At 38.0% G+C, this 25,198-nt stretch overlaps 2 protein-coding genes and 1 long non-coding RNA gene across 4 annotated transcripts in view; 1 reads left to right on the plus strand and 2 right to left on the minus strand.

Moving 5' to 3' along the window:
* The window catches only part of DMGDH (dimethylglycine dehydrogenase), a 39,709-nt gene extending 32,582 nt beyond the window's left edge, over positions 1–7,127 (minus strand). Inside the window, exons 1-3 of one of the 2 annotated variants that reach the window (XM_056514735.1) lie at positions 6,964–7,127; positions 4,956–5,118; positions 42–140 (exon numbers count right to left, since the gene is read on the minus strand). In XM_056514735.1, the coding sequence (XP_056370710.1) occupies positions 42–140; positions 4,956–5,118; positions 6,964–7,040 (339 nt within the window). In that variant the 5' untranslated portion in view covers positions 7,041–7,127. Of the gene's footprint in view, positions 1–41; positions 141–4,955; positions 5,122–6,963 lie in introns of both variants that reach the window. The other variant, XM_056514734.1, reaches the window with a different exon arrangement.
* Positions 7,128–7,210: 83 nt separating this feature from the next.
* On the plus strand, positions 7,211–24,256 carry LOC130265578 (betaine--homocysteine S-methyltransferase 1). The gene is made up of 8 exons (XM_056514736.1): positions 7,211–7,449; positions 11,078–11,210; positions 15,044–15,162; positions 17,129–17,320; positions 17,923–18,070; positions 18,928–19,110; positions 22,573–22,801; positions 23,270–24,256. Exons 1-8 carry the CDS (start codon positions 7,411–7,413, stop codon positions 23,442–23,444), a joined length of 1,218 nt encoding a protein of 405 aa, XP_056370711.1. The 5' UTR covers positions 7,211–7,410; the 3' UTR covers positions 23,445–24,256.
* LOC130265580 (uncharacterized) overlaps positions 24,069–25,198 on the minus strand; it is a 29,251-nt gene continuing 28,121 nt past the window's right edge. The window contains exon 4 of the long non-coding RNA XR_008842630.1: positions 24,069–25,136. This is a non-coding gene — a long non-coding RNA (uncharacterized LOC130265580). The remainder of the gene's footprint in view (positions 25,137–25,198) is intronic.

Below are 25,198 nucleotides of genomic sequence, written 5' to 3' on the forward strand. Positions count from 1 at the left end.
GTATTACTCTGAATGAACATTTCAAAGGTTAAGGGGATTACCTGTCCAGTCTCTTCTTCCAACTTCTCATAGAGTTTGATGCTGTAAGCATGGATTTTCTTCAGGTTTATTCCAGGATGAAAATAAGTAGTTAAGCCAGCCTCAAATAAGAAATAGGAACAACAGAGATTAGAAATCCTTCCAACTGTCATTTGAAAAGGAACTGCCAAGATACTGTAAAGAAAAACAACACATGCATAGAGACAACTGCTACAAAAATAAAATTAAGTCCTTTCTCTACTTATGCCATTTCTGTTTTCTGCACAGGTGTTTTGCCATCTGTCTTTTCTCAGCAAATTTGCCAACCCATGATACTATTGCAGTTGTTCCCTCCTATCTGATACCTCAATTTATATGCAATATCATAGTGCACCAGATTACTGAAATGCCCAGGTAATCCAACAGAAGAGAGTGTAATCATTTGTCAGTATCATATTTTTCACCTGTATCTATATTTTATTCATAAATTTGACTCTAAGTATATTTGGCAATGTCCATTACCTCAACAATCTGAGTTAGAGAAGTGATCACACAAAGGAAAGAGCTTCATCTAGTTAGGGCTCCAACAAGAACAAAGCAGGCATGTTGGTTTCTGAAGTCCCTAGGCTAAATTAATAGTCTGGAAAAAATATTCCTTGTTTATTTCTTATTATGATATTGAACCATTAGCATCACACAGGACACAGCTGAAGACTAGATATTGAACCAAATGTGATTTTTATCTCATTTAACACATGTGCATTCACCTTATGAACACATTTATTTTAATCACCTTAGACTAAACCACAGGGCTGTTTCACAGCAGAGTTTTTAGCTAAAACTTGTTTGTTTCTCAAAAAATATATTCTAAGGGCTTCTTTTCAATGCATCCACAATGAGGAAATAAATGAGGTATTGAAATATTTAAATTTCTTTAGCCATGTACAATGCCTAAGAGTAATTAATTTACTTCTACATGCATTCTTGGTTATCTCATTTTGTTTTTACTGTATTCATTTATTTATGTAAACATTTTCTGGCCTCCTGTTATTCTTTCAAATGTAGTAATACATCTTCCAGATGTAAGGAAATTCCATTTTAGTCGTCACTATTAGTGCAGTCATTTTGAACTAAATGAGTCACAAATCACTTGCAAGTTAGCTACAAACCCATATATATTCAAGAGCATTTAACTGCAGGAATTACATAAATACTTCAATCTCTTACACTTTCAAGTGAAGAAAAGAAGTTTAAATGCACTTGTTGCCTTTTGGGTTGAGGTAATAAATGTTTCTGATTTCAAGAGTGTAGCTGGCTAACAACTATAACCTGATTTTACTATATAAAAATTAAGATAGTAAAATCATAAAATAATTATAATGAAACAAAAAGACTGAATGGATCCTCAAGAGATTTGTTTTAAATTTCCTATCCAAAACAGGGTCAGCTACAAGATCAGACCACATTTCTCAAGACTTTTTCCAGTCTGGCCTTTGAGAATCTTCAAAGACAGAGGCTGCTCTACTTTACTTGCTAGATATGGAACTTTGCATTCAGCCTTGTTAAACTCCATAAAACTGTCCTTTCATTTTTGTAGCCTGCCTAGGTCCCTCAGCATGGCTGCCCTGCCCTTGAGTGCATAGACTACTCCTCCGCGTTTGTGTAAACTTCAGAAGTGGATGAGCATGTACTTCATCACCTACTCCAAATTACTGATAAAGATATTAAACAGGATGGGTCCCAGGATAGATTCCTGTCCATTATTTCCAGGGTTTGGGTGGAGTATGATCCATTCACCAGCACCTCTAAGCCCAGCCATCCCAAGAGTCTTACCTCTCTAGCTGTCCAGCCATATAGACTGTAATATCTTTAGTTAGGTAGATTGATACTGTGGGGAGGGTGTCTAAAGTCTTGCCAAAATCTAGGTAATTGATATCCATTATATCCCCTTGTCTAAGAATTCAATAATTTCATAGTATTCAGCAACCATATTTGATCTGACATTATTTATTCTTGGCAAATTTATCTTGACTGTTCCAAATCACGTTTTTTCTCCTTTATGGACCTGGGACTCATTTGATGATTTTCTGAAAAGCCAAACTAAGGCTAGCTAACCTTTAGCTGCTCTGCTCAGTCCTTTAGCGTTTTAGAAAAGTCATACATATGCCCTATGCCAAATCTCTAGCATATCCAACAATTTCAATTGTCTTTCAAATGTGATACATCTGCAGCCTTGTGATGAATCAGCAGCATTATTGGATGCAGACTGTCTGCTCCAACACACAAGCATGTGCCAAATTATTCCAGTAATCCCTGGTTGTCCTTATCCACTGCCAGTAGTTACACTTCTTTAAACTGGAGGCCTGAGAAATCCTGTCAGAGAAAACTGAGGCAAGAAGGCACTGAGACCTTATTAGTGTACACTGTGACTGAATTACTCACTTCATTCAGCAGCACTTACTTATTTTCATTTTTCAGCCTTTTACTATTAACACAGCAGTAGAAGCAGTTCTTGTTGCCTTTCGTTTTCCTCACAAATTTTAAATATAGTTCAGGTTTGGCTTTCCTAACATCCCCCTCACATGTTCAAGTAACTTTTCTAAATTTCCTGATTTGCAGCTTTTTTCCTGCTCTATCACCAGTATACTGTGTTTTTCTCCAGACTCAGTCATGAATTCACTCTGGCCCAGCTGGCTTCCCAATGCATCTACATGTTTTCCTGAAATTCAGAGCAAACCAGTCTTGTAGTTGAAGGAGCTTATCTCTAGGCTTTACTCCAATTTTCTAAGAGATTTTGTTATTTTACATAAACATGATGTGGGAAAATAAAGAATGACTACTTTGCTCTGAGAATTGACACAAATATTTTAAAGCATTTTTATAGTTTAAATTTTTAAATGTTTAAATGTTCATGTATCAATTTTCTTCTATTTCAATCAGTTTCAGATTTTATTCTAATGCCATTATTAAATTAGCTTTCTGGAGGAGAACATTATTAACACTGTTATTTAATAAATTGTCTCTTATTGCAAGTGACCAAATTGTGTAAGTTATTATTTGACTTGTACTGTTTTACTGTCAGCAGCAAAATCAATAGCAAGTTGCAAGAAAAAGTATAATATAACATATAATAACTTGCTCTGTTATACTTCTTCATAAATGGTAATATAAGAATGCATGATATTCTGCTGTTTTAACAGCACACATGAAAGTCAGACAAAGTTATCACAGACCTGAGAAGTGAAATAAAGTTTTAGCAGCAACTCCAGCAGGAATATGAGCTATCTGAAACATGATTCTGAGCTCTGGCAGGACTACCTGGATGGTGAAAGAGGTAATATGTGCAGCAACATCTGAACTAGACTTCCAACATTTGTGATTGCAGGCAACATGCTACACACCATTTCATATCTTAAGAGTATGTGTAATTGTCATCTGTATTTAGTACTGTATCACTGTGAGAAAAACACTGATAAATAAACAGTATCTATTATAACAAGGAACTCACAGTCACAGTTTTGATCTTCCTACTCATCTGAAACAGACATCACCAATCTTGTCATCTTCAGACAAAGTCCTCTTATACAGAGTTCAGTGAAAAGAGACAATGAAAAAATAGCATGTAGTTATACATTTTAACTAGATAACTAGGTATCTTGCTGTGTTAATCACATCAAATTCCTTCTAATAGGTGTCATGAGGCAGTTCACTCAATTCTGGTAGTGCAGGCATTTTCTCTGCTGAGCTCCAGGTCCCTCCTTACCTTTGAAATTGAGCCACATTGAGGGCTCCAATGCTGCACTCACGAAGTGTGGGGAAAAGTACTGGAGGAAGGTTACTTTAACACTGTTATGAGCAGTAAATTGGGGTGAGCGAGTGTAACAACAATAACAAATGAAACATTCAGTAACCATTCAAGATTCTGATTCCTTATTGAACTAGGGGATTTCTATTGTTTTTTACAAACTTTTTTTTTTGGGTGTATGCATGAGGCAAATAGAATTCATTCTGTGCCACAGTCCTGTACCTAAGACAAAGTACTCTTTGAGTATTTTGCAGTTATGATTCAATACACAAGATACCTGATCTGACACTTGGCATCATGTTGCTCTGTTTGCCGAATTGTTGCATGACAGTCTGAAAGACATACAATTACTGAATGTTGTTTCTTCTTACTACGTACAGCATGTTTTCTTTTGCTTCATTATTGAAAAACAAGTAAAATGAAGTATACTACTTATTCACTGCAGGCAGTGATTTTTTTTTAATTTCATTTTTTACTATTGTTCTCTCAAAAAGCATCAAAAACACGAAACCTCTGCACAAAGATGAAGCATTGCAGACTTCAGACTTCCTCCTCTGGGAGAAGTATGAGAATACAAATAAAATATAATACATCTGAGTCTTAACTGTCCTCCTTAATTTGCCCCTGAAAGGTAAATTATTGCATAAATGCTCTGTTGTATTAACAGAGTAGATTAAAACTTTTGCATTTCTGCTCTTTTGTGTTGCTACACACACAGATAACAATCTTTCAATTTCAGTTACAAATAGTTGGAAATTAATTGGGAAAGCATCTATTACTGTATTATTGTGGCGAGCTTTATTTAATTTTGTTACATTAACTACTGCAGATATAGATTCAGAAAATATTTAATTATATAAATGCACATTGTGAACCAGTATGAATGACCATGTGATTACCATTATTAAAGGAGGTGACATTATTACACGTATGTCTTTTTAGTTCTTTTCCTTAGAATGCAGACAAATATTCAGGCATAAAAAACTAACAGCGTACATTTGTTACCTTTGCTCCTCCAAAATTTTATGTAATGTCAGCAATGGCAGGAAAGAAAGTGGGGGAATAAAAAAGGTAATTAAACTTACATACACAAGCTACTGTTAATTTGACACATGAACAAAACATTTCTTACTGCATGCCAGGTAGATCCTGCAGTGAGCTCAGATTTTTCAAGCAGAACAACATCCTTCAAGCCAGCTTTAGCCAAGTGATAGGCTAGACTCACACCAACACAACCACCGCCTATAATCACTGTGTCTGCTCTGTCTTTCCCTAAGGAAGGAGATGAGGCTTCTCTACTAAAAAAAAAAAAAAAAAAAAAAAAAAAAAAGTGAAATTACAGACAGTTAGAAAAAGGCAATTTCACTTTTCCCCATCTCATTTGTTTATGGCTTCAATCATAATACACGTGGGTTTCTGCTTGAGAGTTTACATATTGAGCTTAAAATCTAACCTGTCCACTCATACCCACTTCTAAAGTAAATGACCTTTGAGGGTCACATAGGAAAACAGTAATTATAAACAGAAAAGAACATAAAAAACAACAAAACAAGTTTGCTTCCACATGCAGCTTTAAATATTGTTTATCCAATGTACCTTTTTATGTAGATCCTATTTCTCTAAAAGAAGCTAATGTCTAACATGACAGTGTCAAAACTTGACTCTTCCAAAGTGCTGTATTATGTGCAACAGAAAGGCTTTGAAAACCATTTGGTCAGTAGGACCTTTAATAAATTTCTAAAACCAATGTCAGTAGGCTATAGCAGTGTACCTGTTCATGAAGAATGAAGTTTGGTACTTACTTTCATGTTTTGTCTATTTGGACATGTTCACAGATTCTCAGAATATTCTGAGTTGGAAGCTACTCACAAAAATAATCAAGTCCAGCTTCTAAGTGGAAGACCCATGCAGAAATTGAATTCACAACCCAGGTGTTACCTGCACCATCTCTAAACAACTGAGCCATTCCTAGGGTTGACATGCCCTCCTTTGCTTAAGACAAAACATTATAGAAACAGGTTTTTGTCAATGGCTGTACCTGCTACTCCACACTGTACTTTCATAACTACCTGAGTCCAGCACAATCCAGAACTGCTGCTGTAGGCAGCCCTATTCTTCTGCAAGTCAACTGATGCTCCTCTCTACTGCCTCATCCACAGATAGCCAAGCAGCAAGCTATACGAGGAAATGTATCACAAATTTTTAAGAAGTAATTTTTTTGGATGTGAGACAAGGCAGGACATATTATGACAGTAGCAGTACAGACTACCATGAAACCACAGTATCCTTCTCTTCAGAAGAGTTAATCTACACTCAATTTTATCTCTCCTCTCCTACACTTTCAACTTCTCTAGCAACAGACTTTCTAATATGTAACTAGTCGTCTAGACTTCCACTTATAAATAAAGGCTACTAGTTTTATGTCTTATGAATAGAAATCTTGTAACATTTTAAGTGTTTAATTGCAGGAAGAATATGCACCATGCTTATACATGCTCATACAATAGGTGTAGGCAAATGAAAAGTAAAATAAGTGGGAGCACAGGACACCACAGGCGTTCTGTATTTGGTGCACCACTCACACGCACCGGTTCTTTATTCTGATTACATATTAATTTTTGCAAGTTAACAGTAAGCTGTTTAACAGCCAGATGTGCGACACACCAGCTCCACTACTGATTTTTGAGGTAGGTGGTAATGGAGATCAAGCATAAAGACTTTTCTCATTGTTCTTTCACGCTGTGGATTTGAGATCTCCTCGAAGTGCCTTTCAGCTTTTTTCAAACCTTTGCCCAGGACCCTGGCAAGAATCCGGGGTTCACCTTCCCAGCGGACCACACAGTTCACCTGGATGTTTGATCGCGCCAGTTGAAACCGGTCATTATTTGCTTATCGGTATGGCCCAGTAGACACCAGGTCAGGTTCCGGCTCTGGCGCAGCAGTGCGAGGCGCAGAGGCACCTCCCGGCCTCAGGTGCCCCGGCTGCCCACGGAGCGCCGCGGCCCGGCCGCCGGAGCCGCCCCCGTCACCAGCGCCTTTTCCGCGCATCCCAACAGCAGCGGCAGGGACCGCGACCGGCCCCTCTGCCCGCGTCCCCCGCCCGGCCCGGCCCGGCCCGGCCCGGCCCGGCCTGCACTCACCGCCCCTGGGCTCCGAGGGGCCCGGGCCGGCGCGGGGGCCGCAGCCGCCGCAGGGCTCCCCGCAGCACCGCACTCATCCCGCACACGCAGCAGGGATGGAGAGCGCTGGCTCCGCGCCGCTCTCCGCCGCGTCCCGTCCCGTCCCGTCCCTGCCCCGCCGAGCCCGGCCCTCCCGGAGGAGGGCGCCGGACCGCCCCTTGGCGCAGGGGGCACGGCGGGGCGGCCGGGCCTCGGGCCGGGCGGGGGCGGCGGCGGGGCAGCCCCTGCCGAACCAGGGCGCCCCGCGGGCTCAGGGGCCGGGCTGGGCGGGGGTACCGCCCGCAGGCTGCCCACAGCGTCCCGCCTCCTCCTCGGGCTATAAACGTGCGGCCGGAGAGCCCGCCGAGGTGTGGTTCGTGCCGAGCCGTCGGGGCATAGCCGGGCAGCCAGCGTCCCTGGGCGAGGAAGATGCTGCCGATCAGGAAGACCGCGAAACAGGGCAAAAGGGTAAATCTCCCGTCTCCCTCCCTCGCGCAGCCCCGGCCGCCGCTCCCCGCGGGCAGGGGGCCGTGGGCCCGGCGCCGTGCCCTCGGCGGGACGGGGCGGTGCGGGCACGGCGCGGAGCTCCCGCCGCCTCCGCGGGCTCGGGTCCGCGGGCTGGCCAGCGCTGCTGCTGCTGCTTGGCTGGCACCACCTGCCACCCCCGCCGTTTAGCCGCCCGCTAAGGTACTCGGTACTTCTGCAGGTAAGGCACCTAAAATAAAGTCATGAGAGTTGTACCTGTTCAGCATTGAGACGCTAAAGATACTTGGGCACCGTTATGAGACAGATAAATTAGATTGATCTTAACGCAGTCACAGCTCACATAATCTCTATTTCTCTGAACACAGAGAGTGGAGCCACCAGAGTACAAAATCATTTAGCGTAATATTATTTGATACACAGATTAAGCAGAACTTGCAACACACTGCAAATTAAAATAGCAAATATTTTAAGGATAAACTCTTGCTAGATGAGATTTCTGTCTCCAGCATCTTGTCTGCTTTGTTTAAAAGGTCCAGACTGCTCACCCCTTGATTAATATGACTGGTGTTTATAATATCACCACAGACTCCTATGCATGCAGGCCCACTTCTCCCTCATGAAGCTCAAGAAATAAAGCAGTGTAAAAAGTTATCCAGACACAATAATTCAGGCCATTAAGGCAAAACTATGAGCAGTATCTAAGTCAAACTTTCTGACATACATGGACTGGAATCCTGCCCTGCTGCTTGAGAAGGTCAGAAGAATCATGTATTCTGTCTTTTGTTCAAAAGGCTCTATTGCCCTTAATAGGGCCCATCTTTCTCAGAATGGGTTTTACTCATTTTATGTGTAGAGAAAAAGAGCAGAAAGACATGGGAAGAAGTGTGTGAGCTCTAGGTCCTACAGGTAGATTGGTTATAAAAGAAGAAGGTGGGAGTTATTTGTTCTGCTTTTTATATTTTGGCATATGCCACCTGATTTCAACACCTAGCAGAAGAAAACTGTCCTAAATACCCCCTTCAAGCAGTGGACATATCTTAGGGTGTTGAGATGTGAATAGTTCTTTCAAGATTTACTTTTCACTGACAAAATGGTGGTTTATAGGTTGACCAAGCAGGCTTTTCACTTAGTCAGTACAGTTACATGCCTGAAGATGGTAGTAGGAGTATCTTCACAGAGGCATTTGCACTCCTTCTTTCCATGTATGAGTGTATGGACCATGTGGTACAACTTCATTCATATTAGCAAAAGTAAAGCAACAAAAGATGGCTCAAAAAAGCCTTGGATAGCTTTTTACACTTACTGTTTTTGTAATTTAACACCAGATTTGTCTCCTACCAGATTATCTGGCAGTATAATTTTGATCTGGATTAGACATGAGTGCACGGCTGTAGGTCTCTGAACAAAGCAATGTTGATGCTGAACTTTGGTTAGCCATATGGTGGTTAAATAGGTGGCATTTTGCACAGTATATAAATAAATGTGGTGTGAAGAGAAGATATCAGACCAATAATAAAGTTTGCAGAAAGGTTATTTCCATTTGAATCCAGCATGAACTGACAAAATAAGTTTTGATTAAGTATTTTATGCTTTGTATTTATCTCTCCTGCCATTAGATACCCTGGTGCTAGACTTAATATATCACAGTATCTTGAGGTGCCATGCTCTATTCAAACATGGCTTATGTTGCTTCTGTGTGACAAAAGCAAAGATTTACATTTCAAAAGGAAGCAGAACTGTGAAGAGAAACTGCTATTAAATACTAGAAGTGGCTTTCTAAAATAAAGTTCTGTTGTAGTACATTTAAATACATATATAATAATAAATATAATAGCTATATATGGTGTAATTTTTTGTCTATTGCTTAATGTTCAGTTAAAAAGCAACAGCTGAGGATGCCTTCATGTTAAAGATATCTTTTTCTTCTGCACACCTGTTCTCTGCATATTAAATTTCTGAAGCAGGCTTCATCTACAAAAGATTCTTTGGCAGACAGAGGAAGCGCAGACTCAAGCAGTGAGCTTTTGCTGGCTCCATTTGAGGCAAATGAATGTTAGTCTACTGCAAGCACAATCTTTACAAAACCTACTGGCATTTACACTAAAATTGTTTCTCCCTGGTTCTGTGGAAACAAAGATAAAAAACTTGCATACTTTAACAAAGTTTTAAAGTCAAACCAGTCAATATTTTGGCAAGTCCATAGTATGCAATGGAACCTGATGTGGAGATTTGCAAGCCAAGATTTGGCAAAGCTCTGCCCAGCAGCACAGTACAGAGCAGTCCTGCCGTTTTGCTGCAATGCCAGTGCCCCAGCCAAACTTTCAGCCAGGCTTTGTAGTCTCCAAGGAAGTTTGCACTGCTGTGCTTGGTGCTGAAGCTAGCACACTGGCACAGTGTTCCTTACTGTTGGAAAGGCATACTCTTGTTCTGCCAGAATAGAAGTGCTGAGACATCATAAGTGTTTGTCTTTGCTGGATATATGGTGGCAGATAGTTGTATTAATGAAAAAGAAATTATCGAGAAAGATTACTGAAGTTTGAAAGGTAATTGTTAAAAAAACTGTCCATTCAGCATGAAAATCACACTTAACTCTATGTCCATAAGGCTTTTCTTTTTTCTACTCCCTCAAACTTCCGTTGAAATGCCGTCAAGAAAACCATGGATGGAAATTTCAGTCTTACCTTTGACTAATTGTTATCCTGTACCTTCATACAGGTAGTCTTCATTCAATCACTTTTTAATATAGATAAATTATGGTTGCCATCCAATAGCAGAAATCAATGCTACTCTAATTCTGCTTTTTAGAAATTTTGAACAAGTCAATGAAGTAATGAAAAGAATAAAAATGTAATGTATTTTAGGAGAAACCAATATTTGTTCTCATGTTTTTCTCATGTTTAAAAAAAAATAATTGCCACTTTCCTTGAGTTAATGTGGAGTTCAAGGGAGAAGCAAGGTCAACCTTGCATATGGTTCTGCAAGGTTTCTCATTTGGCACTCCAAAATATTTCAGAGTTATGCAAAACAAACAGGATTTTCTTCCATTTGGTAAATCTGGTTAATCAAACCTAAGCCTGTGAAAAGATTGTCAGAAACAAGTCAGCTATCTGAGATGCATCTTGTTTGGTAGGAAACTGTTGCATGATTATTCTTATGTGATGCCTGTTGTGCCACCTGGTGTCACAAGCTGCTTGTGGTAAGGCTCTGTCAAGGTGGCCTTGGAAGCTAGAGAGCAGATGAGCTAATAAAGGGATGAGTGGTACTAGTGTCTTATTTTAAGAAGTTTCTCATGTATTTTGCTGGAGAATTTGAGATGGCATATTTACTTTCATAGGAACAGTCCTGGGAGCAATATCTCTGGAATATAACATAACTGACTAAAGAGAAGTCTTACACATAACATATGTGTGCGTATTAAAGCCTTATGCTAAAAAAGAGCACATCTACCATTCTTTAATTAGAATTTCAGAAAGGAAATTTATTACTTTTTATTTTTGTGGCAAAAATATTTCTGCTAGCTCACAGAAATTTATATCTACCTTGTAAATATAGAAAATAGCCCCCAAATTGAAGAACTGTAATTGTTAACCTGCCCTCATGCTTTTTCCAGGGTATTCTAGAACGCTTGGATGGTGGAGAAATTGTGATCGGCGATGGGGGATTTGTCTTTGCTCTTGAAAAGAGGGGATACGTAAAAGCTGGGCCTTGGACTCCTGAAGCAACTGTTGAACACCCAGAAGCAGGTCAGTTTTACTGGGAGATTATATTCCTATAGTGGATGCAAACAATGTAATGGTTGGCTAAATAATACATATATAGGAACTCATAGTAGGTTTTAAATACAAGTGTTCCTTTACAACTGCAGAATTACATTAAGAACAGCCTAAAAAGCTGCTCACCTTACCTGTTTTCCTTGCTCCAACACTGGCCAAAAGAAGCTGTCTGGGTAAGAATATGAGTAGTGCAATCATCTACTGATACCTCTTCAGAATGTTTTCTCAGTTTTCAATAACTTGCATCTCAGGGACTTTTTGATGCAGATGTGTTTATATTTGTGCTTGATAACATTAAGTGATTTCTCTCATGGATTTGTCCAGTCTTCCCTTGTGCTGATCATTTAAAGCTTGTAATTTAAAATGTCTCATGAAAAGGAAATCTGCAGTTAACTATCTGTTTTGCTTTGTTCTAGTCATTCATTTATATTTATAAATTAAAATAGTTTTTTATTAATTCTTTCAGAAAAGGCAGTTTTAAATAAACATCATAATGGGAGTACTTAATGTTTCTGGCTCCACTGTGAAATGGGGGAATGATAAACCCAATAGTAACCTAAAAATTGCAATAAACATTTAACAGACTAACTCTCTCAAAGTGGACAGAGAAAAAATGACCAACCATTCTATGCCTTCCAGTGAAAAGACTGTAGTGTTAAGCAGAAAGTGCAGAAGCACGTGCTATTATCTATTTTCGCATGCTTCATTACAAGAAAGCATTTGCCCTAGTAATATGATGTGCACTTAATCCCACAAGTCAATTCAGAATATCGTGGGAGAAAAAAATATGTTATAAGTGTTTTCCATTCTGAATTAGTCTTCTTCTGCTATACAGGAGAAGAAGGAAGAGGAGTGCAAGGAGAGATCTTAGTTCTCTCTCTTACATCACTTTGTACTCTTCAGCTATTTATTCAGCCTAATCCTTCTCAGCCTTCAAACGACAAAAAGTGACGATTATGTGTCACTTAGCATCCCTAATTTAGGGTTATGGGCAGCTTTAGATAATGCAGAGCTTCAGGAAAAATTTAAGGATTGATGACCTAATTTGCTGACTCTCATCTCCCAAAGAGACATTCCATCATCTCTCTATTTTTCTCCATGTCTACCCCTATCTGCCCCTGCACGTTCCATCTTACAACTCTTAGCACTTGTCCCACGTTCTTTATTTCCCCTTTCTTGTCATTTTTGCACCACAAAGGCCCTCAACGCTTTGCATGTTTCTTATAGGCTGTTTATAAATCCACCCTTCAGGGCAAATGCGCTTGTGTCATTTTGTGCAGTGAGGCTGCTTTCCCTCCATTACTGCTTTTTGCTCCTGCTCCCTCAAGGGTCATGTTACTTTGAAAGCAGATGTAATAGAACCCAAGAAGCAACTGGCAGAGCCAGTGGCTGTCAAACCATACAGCTACCAGAGCTTTTTGTCTTTATAAGGAAAGGAAAAGGAAGGAAGTTCTAAGAAGGCGATGTGAAATAAAGGGGGAAAAAAAGAGTTCAAGGCCATTAACTGTATTAGAAAAGAGGAGATTTTTCCAGACTGATAATTGTAGAAATTAGGAGATCTAAATTTTTTTTCCAAGACAAATCAGATATTGCTCTCTAGTGAGCCATATGCATGGATGCTTATTGCCTCTACCTCCTTGCAGTTTGTGTCTGTGTCTTTTATGAAAAGTCCAACTCTTGATGGATTTAAATGAAAAACTGGTGTTACACATCTGACTCCTAAAAATGCATCAAATTATTAATAATGGTTTAGCCTCAAATGTGACTGTTATTCCCATTTCTCAAGTGCTGGAAGAAACATGCTGGAAGTCACACAAGTGAACTACATAGTGGTTTGGGTTTTTGATACTGTGTAGTGCTATGGGTTTGATAAACACAACAGTGTATTCTACTGGTAAAGCCTATTTGCCTGAGGATGAATGAGATTCAGGCTGGTACTCACAATACTATTGTTTCCCTCAAAGTGTATCCCATGTCTCCTATTCACATGCCTGGTATTTTGGGGTATGAAGTTCCTTAATCATATGTTAGATAATATTTCATTTTCCTACTTATGTCACCATCCATATTCACACAAATCCCAGCCATTCTTCTAGGAATGGTCTACTATCGAAATGTCATAAAGCATTTGTGAAAATATTTGTAGATTTTTTTTTCCCTTTTCTTATTTCCTGACCAGTTTTCATTAATGCTTTCTCATTCAGCAGCATAAAAAAAACCAGTAGAAACATACAGAGACAGCCTTTTTATTTGGGATCAGTGGCCTATTGTTATGATGTAGGGAAAAAAAATTACCCAACACTATAAATTCTTGTCTCTTCATAAAGATATAAAAATGAAATTTGTTCCAGGTGTTCAGGCAGATTCTAAGAACATTTTGAACAGTAGCTCTGCTATAACCTGTGTTCCTGGAAAGATTTTTGTGACTGCTGGGCAAAGAACCACTGTGTTAAATCACGTATGTAGTAGGAAAAGACGCACTTTGTAGTTACCCAAAGTGGCAACTAGAAATAAAATACTGTGTTTATAGAGAAAAGCAAAGGACACTACACCAATCCTCCACTGAAAGCAAAAATGCTTGAATGAATGCAGGTTGATTCTAGCAACACAAAATGCTGTTTGAGCTTCTCTGGTGTAGAAAGCTGTGTTTGTTGCAGCGTACAGGAGTAATTTTGTTCTTATGACAAACTTGCATATTTTTTTGTGACACAAACTGTGTCAGTAGACAATGAGTTGGGATAAACTAGGACTTCAGGAAAATTTTTTAAAACAACTGCCACAGAAATCACAGTGTTCTTGTGTGTGTAGTTAATATATATCTTGTGTATAGTACATACAGAATTCCTGTGTTTGCTATAAGCTGTTGAACATTTAACGCTGTTTTGCATGATCAGTAACATTCTAGTAATCATTGTAATTATTATTCTCTGGCTATATGTATAAAAATCAATTGAGAGTTCCTGTTCTGTTCCTGCTGTGGAAATTGCAGGGCACTGCTTACAGCCAGAAAGGCACAACTGCATTTACAGAGTTTTCCCAAAATCCTAATGTAGGAAACCTGTCTGTTATAAGTAATGGTAACCTTTTCTTTAAAATGAGTGTTGTCTATGTAGTAAAATCATTTTGTGGATACATATGGGAAGACTGTGGTGTGAGCCACATTTCTGGAACAACAAATCTTTTAAGTAAGGGTATATTTAGCAAAATAGAACTTTGTTTTTGGTTGACTAGACTCTTTTAAAGCTTTGTTGGGGGAGAAAAGTAAAAAATACAAAATAGAGGAGGCAAAAAAACACTGCATTCTTTGATATAATTATCATCTTGTCCCTTAATTTGTTGCTATGATACTTTCTTCTGCCTTCTTCCTTGTGGTATAGAAGCTAAGGGAAGACAGCTTTTTCATTGAAAAACCTTTTGTACGGTACTCCTGGTTATGCTTACATGTTTTTTTGTCAGACATCTGTTATCGCTTCTTAAATCCCTATAAAAAAGCTCTGTATCTGAGAGATGTGAAGGTCTGCAGAAAGTAGAGAATAGGCAAGGTGACAGGCAAAACTGCATCTGCAGCTAAATTATATAGAAATCTTCAGTCATTCTTACCAGAGAAGAGCTAAGAAGAAAATTTTCTACCTAACATTTTGATGGTGAGAATAAAGGAATTCTATACAGATTTGGGTACTGCTTCTGATGTCTTATAATGGGTCTTCTAGTAAATACAATGTCACCTATTTTACAGCAATATTACATCAATAAATAATGGATTTGGAGATAACACAGTAACAACTTTATCTCTTAATTTGCAGTTCGTCAGCTTCACCGAGAATTCCTCAGAGCTGGATCCAATGTTCTGCAGACCTTCACCTTTTATGCCAGTGAGGACAAACTAGAGAACAGAGGCAATTATGTAGCTGAGAAAATAAGTGTGAGTAAAACAGTTCTGTTGGAGATACAAAATAAACTGATAAATTTCAAAACGTTTTGCAGAGAGATTATCAAGTTTGTCCTAAGAGTTTTACCTATATTTGAGGACCAGAGGATGAGATGATGCAATTTCAGATTTTGAAAAAGCAAACAAGGCAAGGTGAATTAATAAAAAACCCCAAACCAAAACAAAAATCAAACACAAAATGGGGTAAGGGTGGAGAGAGGAAAGGGAATGCCCACATTGTATTTTTTCTGTATTTTTATCTGAGGAGATGGGTTTACTGGAGTTTTGATGCAAAGATTATAGGGAGTATAAATGCACAGAGAGCACAACTAGTGAAAAAACAGGACTGTTTTAACATCCAGAGAAATGACTGAAATGTAAAAATAGTGAAGAATCTTAAAGATTAGTGAGTATCTAATGAGAACAAAATGTTTTTAAAACCACATCTTCATTAAGTAGTAACTAAAATAATCCAATCTATACACTGTAGTCAATATTCCCCTTCTTTTGTGTGAAGGTAATTTGTTACTTCAGCAGAAGTACCATGACAGTGTTTTCTTACCCCCTCCACAGAAGAACTGTAGGATGCTGGGTGTGTATATTAGACACAAGCTGAGGCTCCAGTGGAATTCCTGGCCAAACATTTCTATATAGTTCCTTTGAGACTAGAGGGTTTGGCATTGAGTGGTTTCTCTGACCCTGTTCCTTTGGTCCTACTGTACATTTTCTTTTCTAAAAATTAGAGAATTCTTTGGAGCTCAGGGAGTAAGGAATATCTGTATCTGTGAAGATACCTTCAGAAATTAGAAGAATCTGGACACTAGCAAAACACTTGAGACTTGAGGTCATACCAAAATGTCACATGACCAAATTTATCTGATATGCTCTAAGTTTTACATTAAATAGATACAACACTGAAATGTCTGAAGTAGTCCCAGAAACACAGTACCTCTGAACAAGCCATGCTTCAATTCTTGCTGACATGCAAAATTATAAATACTGGAGACCACCTGGTATTGGAATTGCATTACATCAAACCTCTCAAAATTTATTTACTGCCAGTTCTAGAATCAGTTTCCTCCAGGATTTAACTAATTTATGGTTCCACCTCTCAGACTCCTCCCATGTACCCATGCACAAGTGCAAATGGAAGACAATCTGTCAGCAACAGCCTTAAAAATCAGCTGCGCTTTTTGAGGCAGGCACATAAAACTTCAGCTGAGAGAAGACCATGGAGATTCTAAATAGTCTATAGACTACAGAGAAACCTACTATAATCAGATGGGTTTTTTTTCTTAGTTTAACCTCTTTTTGAAAAGCTGTTCTGGTCATTCTAATTTAGATATAGGAATATGACTTTCCGTCTAGGTGATTAATTAACAATATTTTTCCCTTTATTTAAGTTGGCAATTTTAACATCATAGAATTAATGATATCTTTTTAAAAATGTCTTAAATAACCCTGTGTGAATATTATCAGGCATTATCAGAACACTAAAATACATTTTAAAAAAGAGAAGTTGAAATTCCCATATATTTTGTTTTCCATCCACAAATTTCAGATTGAAAGCATATGCCTAGATGTAACTAACTCATTTTCTAAGAGGCAAAGAAAATTCTACTTCACACCAAATACTTGCTTTTTATAAGCTATTTGTGTAAGATCTATTAAATGTAATATATTTGGTAATATTTGATAATATGATAACTTAGAGGAGGCAAGAAATTAGTTTCCTACTGTTTGGATCTTATCTTCCTAATCAATATTACAAAAAAAACATTTGATTTTAATTACATTCAGTTTAAATGTAATTAAAATTATATTTAATTTAATTAAATTTAGTTTAAATTTTAAAAAAATACTAAAAGGCCATTTTGACTATTTTTGTCCTTCTAGGGTTCCTACCTACCCTGGTTCCTACCCTGGTAAGATAAAACTAACATAATCTATATTCACACAGTGCAACAAAGTAAATGAAGCTGCTTGTGACATTGCAAGAGAAGTGGCTAACGAAGGTGATGCTTTAGTGGCTGGAGGAGTCAGTCAAACACCATCTTACTTAAGCTGCAAGGATAAAACAGAAGTTAAAGCAGCCTTTCGAAAGCAACTGGAAGTCTTTATGAAGAAGAATGTGGACTTCCTAATTGCGGAGGTAAATCTGTAAAAAAAAGTACATGCCTTCAACTGGCACAGTGTTTACTTTAAAGATGTCTAGTCTCCTTAAGGACTATCACTACATGTTGCTACATCCTTTAACATTTTCTACTGTGCTTTTATCCCAGTAGTATCAGATATTTTTCTAAATGCCCACCAGCATCTGCAGGTGTTCTAGAACAGGACCTTGAAACCTCAATTTCTACCTTAGTCAAGTAAAATTCTGTACTGGTACAAAGAGACAATGTAAATGGGATCTTGACTAATCCCTATTTCTTCTGGTACATGGAACGCAACCTAAGATGCCTAGTTGACAATAATTCTTGGGTTAATCCTTGATTAACCTCCCATATGGGCATTCTTTTTCTGAAACAAATGTATAATTTTCAATTTATTTTTACTCTTTTTTTTTTTTTTTTTTTTTTTTTTACTTTTAAAAATCCTTTTTTAACTGTGTGGCCAGTACACTCAATTGAATTATGTTACTATAAATAAAAAAAAAAATCAAATCATTGTATTGATGGTGAATTTGGGGTCTGGATTAATATTTTTATATTTCACTGTTGAGAAACAAAATAGCCTAGTTTTAATTTCTTTCAGTATTTTGAACACGTTGAAGAGGCTGTCTGGGCAGTTGAAGTTCTAAAAGAATCTGGAAAGCCAGTTGCAGCTACGATGTGCATTGGCCCAGAAGGAGACATGCATGGAGTGCCCCCTGGACAATGTGCTGTCCAGCTGGTAAAGGCTGGTAAGAATCCCTTTTAATGCACTCTTTAAAAGTATGGAATAAAGTCCCTAATGATTGAAATAAGTAGATGAGTATCTCAAGTAGGTAGCTTCCCAGTTGTATCTGATAAGAGTTTTGACTCTGTAGAAAAGTTTTTATATGTACTTTACTAAAAGAGTCTTGTAAAAACATATGGAAATACAGCTATGAAATCCTTGCTAATCAGTATGAAACAGGTGAGAGCAATAGCCATAAAAAACTGATACCGAATACAGCCAAATCCTAAACCTATTCAAATTTCATTGCAGACCCATCCCCAAATTCTAGAATCACGAGCACAAAGCTGCCTTTGATTCTCTGTTTTGGTTTTGGCAGAGTTCAAGCTCAAAATGAGAGAATTAAGAGGATGAAAGAAATAATAATTTTGCCTATCAAGGGCTGTTTTTAGGACAAGGGGAAGGGGAGAAGAAATTAATCAGGGGAATTATGATTGAAGGTTTACATATCTATTCCAAACTGCTCTTTTCGTTTCAAGTTAGAGCTGAAATCAAAAGGTAGAATTTGTGTTAGGAACATGCTACCTGTTTGCATGTGTGGCTCTGTGTAATCAGATTTCACTAGTTAAGCCCCGTAAAAAAAAAAAACAACTGTAGGAGGGTAGAAGATGTGATTCATCATTAGAAACATGAAGAGGAGTGCAGCTGAGATGTAAATGGCATGATCAAGCTCGGGAGAGTTGTGCCTGGCTCTAGCACAGCTGGCTTGTTTTCATAACAGTGATGTAAAGATGGTCAGTGCTGCTTCTAGAGTGTTGTGGGACTTTTGTCTCCCACTTCCTGGAGAGTTGTGACTTGAAGTTATTATTTTCTTCCTCCTAGGTGCTTCTATAGTTGGAGTCAACTGTCATTTTGATCCAGAAACTTCCATTGAAACTGTGAGGCTGATGAAAGAGGGCTTGCAGGCTGCTAAACTGAAAGCCCACCTGATGTGCCAGCCACTTGCTTTCCATACACCTGATTGTGGAAAGCAGGGGTTTATTGACCTTCCCGAATTTCCCTTTGGTAAGACAAGGGTATCTTTTTTGTTGGTGATGGTTGGTTTTGCTTCATGGGTTGTTCCCGTCTTTTTTTTACCCCAGCTTTTAGTACAGTTGAAGCTGCAAGGTGTCCTTTTATTCAATACGATGAGTCCAAGTTATCCTGTCTGGCATTTTCCAGACAGATCAAAATGTAATATTGGAGTAAAGATCATCCACATGGTGAGAATACTTCAGTGGTATCACAGTGTAATTATGCCACAATCTAAATTAATTTTATAAATGTTCTTCCTCATGCTATAGAAACTTCTTCAGGGCAGCTGTAAGCAGTCCAAAGAGCAGCAGCAAATGTAGTAAAAAAAACCCATTTTTCTGGGTTGTGACATCTATCCTACAAGGGCTATGTTTACCTGTGAAAGGATTTAATGTACAATGCAGTACAAAGAATATAGAAGCATTATTATTGCTCTCATAATAAGTGTGACATTGGACCAGAAAGGGGATTTTAATAATGTTAACAAATTAGCAGTTTGGAGAAGTCTATAACATGTATGCTCAGGAGAAACTCTACAAAAACTGAAAGATTCAGCCATTTAATATTTATATAAGGCTTCTTTCATTTTCAGATACCATACACCCTTCTTTTCAGAATAAACGGTATTAAAATGTTCACAATCTGAATTTGCAGCCAGAAAAAAATGAGGTTTTCAGGAAGCTGGTTGTTTTCCTTTAAATTCCTCTCTTTACATAAATGAAGGAAAGAGAATAAAGCATAAGCCTGAGGCTTATTCATTAAATGGTAATAACATGTCTGAGTCCTGAAAATATCTAAGATGTTTAAAAGTGTTAGGAACTCATTTATCCTATTCTTTCCTTCATATAGTTCCTCTGATTGCAAGTAGAAAAAAAAATCAAACAGATGCAGTAAGCAATCAAGTGAGTGGAAGGATTTACTCTGGTTTGTTATGGTTCTTGGCTTCTGTGCTGTAAGCAATCTGTATGACATCTCAGCATTTAGAATTTCCATGAATAATTAATTGGTGAAGACTGGCTCTCTGGGTGAGTGTTTTCAAAACCCAGGAGCAGCAATTGATTGCTTGACAGTAGATAATTTGTTTGGTAAATCACTGTTAAACTACCAAATTACCTGGTTTTCATGAAGGCAATAACAGAGATATTTCAATATCTGAAGAGTACATAAACTCTGTACAGGGCAACAAGATCTAAGTTTTTAGGAAAGCATAAGGTATGTTGTAAGACAAACTCCAGCAATTAGATGCCAGAAGTATTTATTTTTCTGTAGAACTTTCTCAGTTTTTCTGTTTTCTCTTCTGTGTTACTGCAATTTCTCTGAAATGTCATCAGTTAAGTAAGGACAATATTTTAGAAATAACTTGATCACTGAAAGCATACCAAATTATCTCAAGGGTAGATACATCAAGCAGACAAATCTAGGAGCACATTACAGTTTTTCTGAATAACTGTTAAGGTAGAGATATTTAATTCTGAATAAAGCCAAGGGAAGTATTGCATTGGCAGACATGGAAAAGCAAAATGTTAGTTGATTTTGGGAAGCAGTCTCTCCTCCTTAGAGACAAGGATGTTTCAAATTTGTGGAAATCCTGGAAGGTGATATTCATTGCTCTTCCCTTTTCCACCAATGCTGAAACACCATCATAGGAGTCCACCAAATTTGTAGGCACAATTTGCCCTCAGTAGAGCCATGTCGGCTGCCACTAGTTACATCCTTATTTTTCGTGTGCCTTAGTACAGTTTCCAGGGGATTTCTAGGCTTTTTAAGACTGATTGGTCTGTATTTCTCTGGCTTTTCCTTTTTTGCCTTTTTAAAAATGTGGGTTATGTTTTCCCTTCTCCAGTCACTAGGAACTTCACTGGACTGTCACAAGTTTTCAAATATGATGGACAGTGGCTTAGCCACTTCAGTGCCATCAGATGAATTCATCTCATCAAGTCACATGGATTGTGACAGGATGATGAAGAATACAGGGGAACAGCCTATACTGTTCCCCTGAAGTGGTGATGAAGAAGGCAGGGAAACAATCCATACTATTCCTCTGAAGTTTAGTTGCTTATACAGGTGTAAGTTGAGTGCACAATGATGCATTCTTACTCTTGACCATTTGCATAAATTTTGCATTAGCTTTTAAATGATATGTAAAAGAAAAGGAAATAATGCATTCGTGTTTCTGATGCTTTCTATAATTTCTGAGCACTGTAAAAAAGATTGTTTTTATTTAAACAGCTTTCTAAAATGCTTAATCTAAGCTTTCCATGCAATATTAGTCCACCTACTTTTCCTTTGTCCAATCTTTTTCTCTGAGACCAATAATCTTCTGTAGAAGAATATTTAATTGTCTTCCTTCTTTTTTGAACCTGATTTGTGAACCTGGTTCTTAACTACACAATGGACTTAGACTATATCTGCTTTGTATCAACTTCTTGCATGTTAAGCATTTTTGGGACAGGACATAGGGACATTCTTCAATCCTACCTCTCTTTTGTATTGCTGGAGTTTTACTACCTCAACCACAGCTTCTTTACCCAGCAGTGTTCAGTGCACAGACATGATGCTGCACTTGCCTGATAACCATGATGTTTCACATCCTGCAGATGTGCATGTGTATTAAGAAATAGGAGAATTTTTATTATTTTATTTCTGTATTTTTATTTCTTAAGAGTTTCTTCTTCAGTCCCCATTCTTTTCTTTATGGTTATGCCACTCTTGTGCCTCTAGCTCCTTGAGGTGTGCTTTTCCTCGCTCTTTTCACTTTTTACTCCTTTGCTTTCACTAGTCTACTCTCTCAGCTTTTGTTATTCCATCACAGTGCTCCACACAACTTGCAACAGAGTGAAGGATTCAAAATAAAGATGGCATTTTAACTTACCTACACACAGAACTTCCCACAAGGAGTGAGGCAGCAAGCTGCTCATGACTTGGATTGTAACTGAGGGGTGGGCTAAGAAATAGCTGCAAATCCCAGCTGAAACAACTGGCTGCTGGTATCTGATTGTGGAGAAAAGTGTAATTTCTGAGGAATGACGAGTAGGATTATTCTTATGCCAGTAGGCTGACACCTCCTCCTTTCACAGATTAGTGTGTAGTAATCCTTTTTTCCAGGTATTGATTGCTTATTAGGAAATATAGCCGTAACATTGAAAGTATTCCAATTCTTCAGATAAGAACTCTGCAGAATGGGAAACATCATCAGCCTCAGAAGGTGCTGAGATACTGTTTTGCAAGGCCAAAAATGTTACAAATACAGGTCAGCAGAGCACTGCAGAATCTGAAAGGAAGCTTTCTGAAAGTTTCGATCACTGAATCTAGGTCAGACAATTCAAACATGTACATGTATAACCACTCTTGCAAACAGCATGCAAATGTTTCAACAACACGGTTTCTTACCATAAAAAAGGATAAAAATTGAATGGACTATGGTGTAAACTTAAGATATGAATGTCTTTGCAGGTCTGGAGCCAAGAATTGCCACCAGATGGGACATTCAAAAATATGCAAGAAAGGCCTATGACTTAGGAATTCGTTTCATTGGAGGCTGCTGTGGATTTGAGCCGTATCACATCCGAGCAATAGCTGAGGAGTTGGCTCCTGAAAGGGGATTTTTGCCAGAAGCTTCTGAGAAACATGGCACCTGGGGTGATAACCTGAGCATGCATACCAAACCCTGGGTCAGAGCAAGGTACATATATCTGACCTGGAAACCAAGACAACATCTTCAAAGGCTTATATTGCTTCACAGAGCATGCTTAGCTTATATGAGCATCTAAACATCACTGTAAACATCCTGTGTTTAGAATGATATATTTTATGTCTGATAATTTCAAAGAATTAAAGCTGACCTAGGAGCAGGGAAAGGGGTGAAGGAGAAGTAGAGGAGCTCCTGTGAATGTAATTCATGACAATGAAAAAGAAAAGTATTGCAAATCAGCTCCTAATAGTGGCTTGCTTAAAGTCTTCCTTTCGAAGATGGAAAGATACTTTTAAAGCATGTAGCATTTAATTGCACATTTTCATTCATACTTTTATATCTAAATATAATGGCAATCTTTACAAGTTAGATGACCCTTTGCAATTATCATTTAGGGCACATTTCATCAATATTATGAGGTGCTGGAAAAAAAGCCTGAATTTCCTTTTCTTTATTTAGGGCAAGAAAAGAATACTGGGAGAATCTGAAGCCTGCTTCAGGCAGGCCATATTGTCCTTGCATGTCAAAGCCAGATGGCTGGGGAGTGACCAAAGGAGCCAAGGAGCTGATGCAACAGAAAGAAGCAACAACTGAACAACAGCTGAAGGAGCTCTTCCAGAAAAAGAAGTTCTAATCCACTGCAGTTATGTAAATCTTAAAATGATTTATCTACAGACCATCTCATGATTCAGAAAAAAAAAATCTGTGAAGATGAGTACTATGTTGATTTATCAGTTAAAATATAATGGAAGAGACAATGCAGAAAGAATGTGATTACTTAGTAAATATGTCTAACTTTGACAATAAAATCCTTCTCTGGGTGAATATTTTAAAGAATACACAGTCAAAAGTAACTTTTGATTCTTATAATAACTGAACTTCTGTTAGTTGCATGCCATTAATTGAGTAGACAGAGAAATACCTGGAAAGTAATAGTCAGCTCAGCTCATCTGTGAAAAAAAGAAAAAGCCATCTATAAAGACAGTGGCAATGGACTTCAACTCCCAAGTCTGTTTTCAGTTTGGTATTATTGGGAGCTTCCTCAGCCCTCAAGATTTACTGAGAACTAGTGCAGAAACACACAAGCTGCCAATTATTTGTGGTCACTTTCCTGGTCAAAAGAATAAAAGTAAACTGAAAGCTATATCTTATAATTGTAATCAAAACCTAAGGAAAATAAGATCTTGTAGGAATTTCTTATATGCAGAGAGCTTTTAGAAGAGAAAAAGGGCAGGTAGGTAACTCAGTTTTTGTCTTAAAGTACCATGTACACAATTGTAGTCTTCTGTGGACTAAGATGCTTAAGAAACTACTGTGCAATCTTAAAAAAAGGTCAAATTAATAAAAAATAATGTAATGGAATAGTACTGTATTATCTTCACACTTTGAATTGTAAGACCTCAAAAAGAATATTCTATCTTCAGTAAAAAACTAATTTTTAAAAGATGCAGTTGATTTCTGTAAATCTCACTTTAATTACTTGGTTATCTTTATAACAGCAAAACCTCTACGGGTTTCTAAGACACAATTTCTATTTAGAAGAGTGGTACAACATGCTTCTCTCTTTTTTTTTTTTTTTTTTTAAGCTGATTGATTCACTCTACCATCTTAATTTTAATAAATGAAAAACTCTGTTAGAAATTAGATCGATCCATTTAAGTTCAGAAAACCCATGGAATTTGTACATTGATTTGTTGAGAAGGTTTTCATAGGAAGGATACCACTATATTTGGACCTTGTGAAGGACACATTTCCACCATTTATTTTTGCAAAGTACCATTCAATTTCTGTCTAGAATGAATTTCCACCCATCCTACATTGAGGCCACTACCTTTATGAAACTCTCATTCTCACAGTTAGTGTTGAAAATTTTAGTCTATTTTTTTATGTATATGCTTATTCTCTTATTTCTATCCATGCTGGTATTCTGCAGTTCAGGAAATACATATGCAACAGTTCAATGAGAAACTTCAGGTATTCTTTTGAGACTGTTAGTGGTAGACAGGTGTCCTGGTTTAGGACAAATTAGGGGAAGAATCTCCAAAGGGAGCCTCCTAAGAAACAAACTCCCCAAACTCCTCCCCCTACCGGGTTCGGGAAGGATTTCCTCAGAGGAAAAGTGGAAAAAACTTGTTTATTTAGCAAACACACAGGAAAAAAACACTCCCCAACACAAGGAAAAAAACCAGCCACGGGTGATGCAGAAAAACTTCACCCATCCGAGTGGATGTACAGGCTCGGAACGTCTCCAGCGCTGGGAAGGGCAGAAACGCGTATTTCTTGTCATGAACAGACGGGATTTTCTTGATGCCAGTGGTATTCCTAGCTAATAAGGAAAAATAAAGAGAAGCAGAAAAGGGAGGCGAGGGGGGAAAAGCGAGCAAGCAG

Source organism: Oenanthe melanoleuca, chromosome Z, assembly GCF_029582105.1.
Source record: "Oenanthe melanoleuca isolate GR-GAL-2019-014 chromosome Z, OMel1.0, whole genome shotgun sequence".
Taxonomy (NCBI): domain Eukaryota; kingdom Metazoa; phylum Chordata; class Aves; order Passeriformes; family Muscicapidae; genus Oenanthe; species Oenanthe melanoleuca.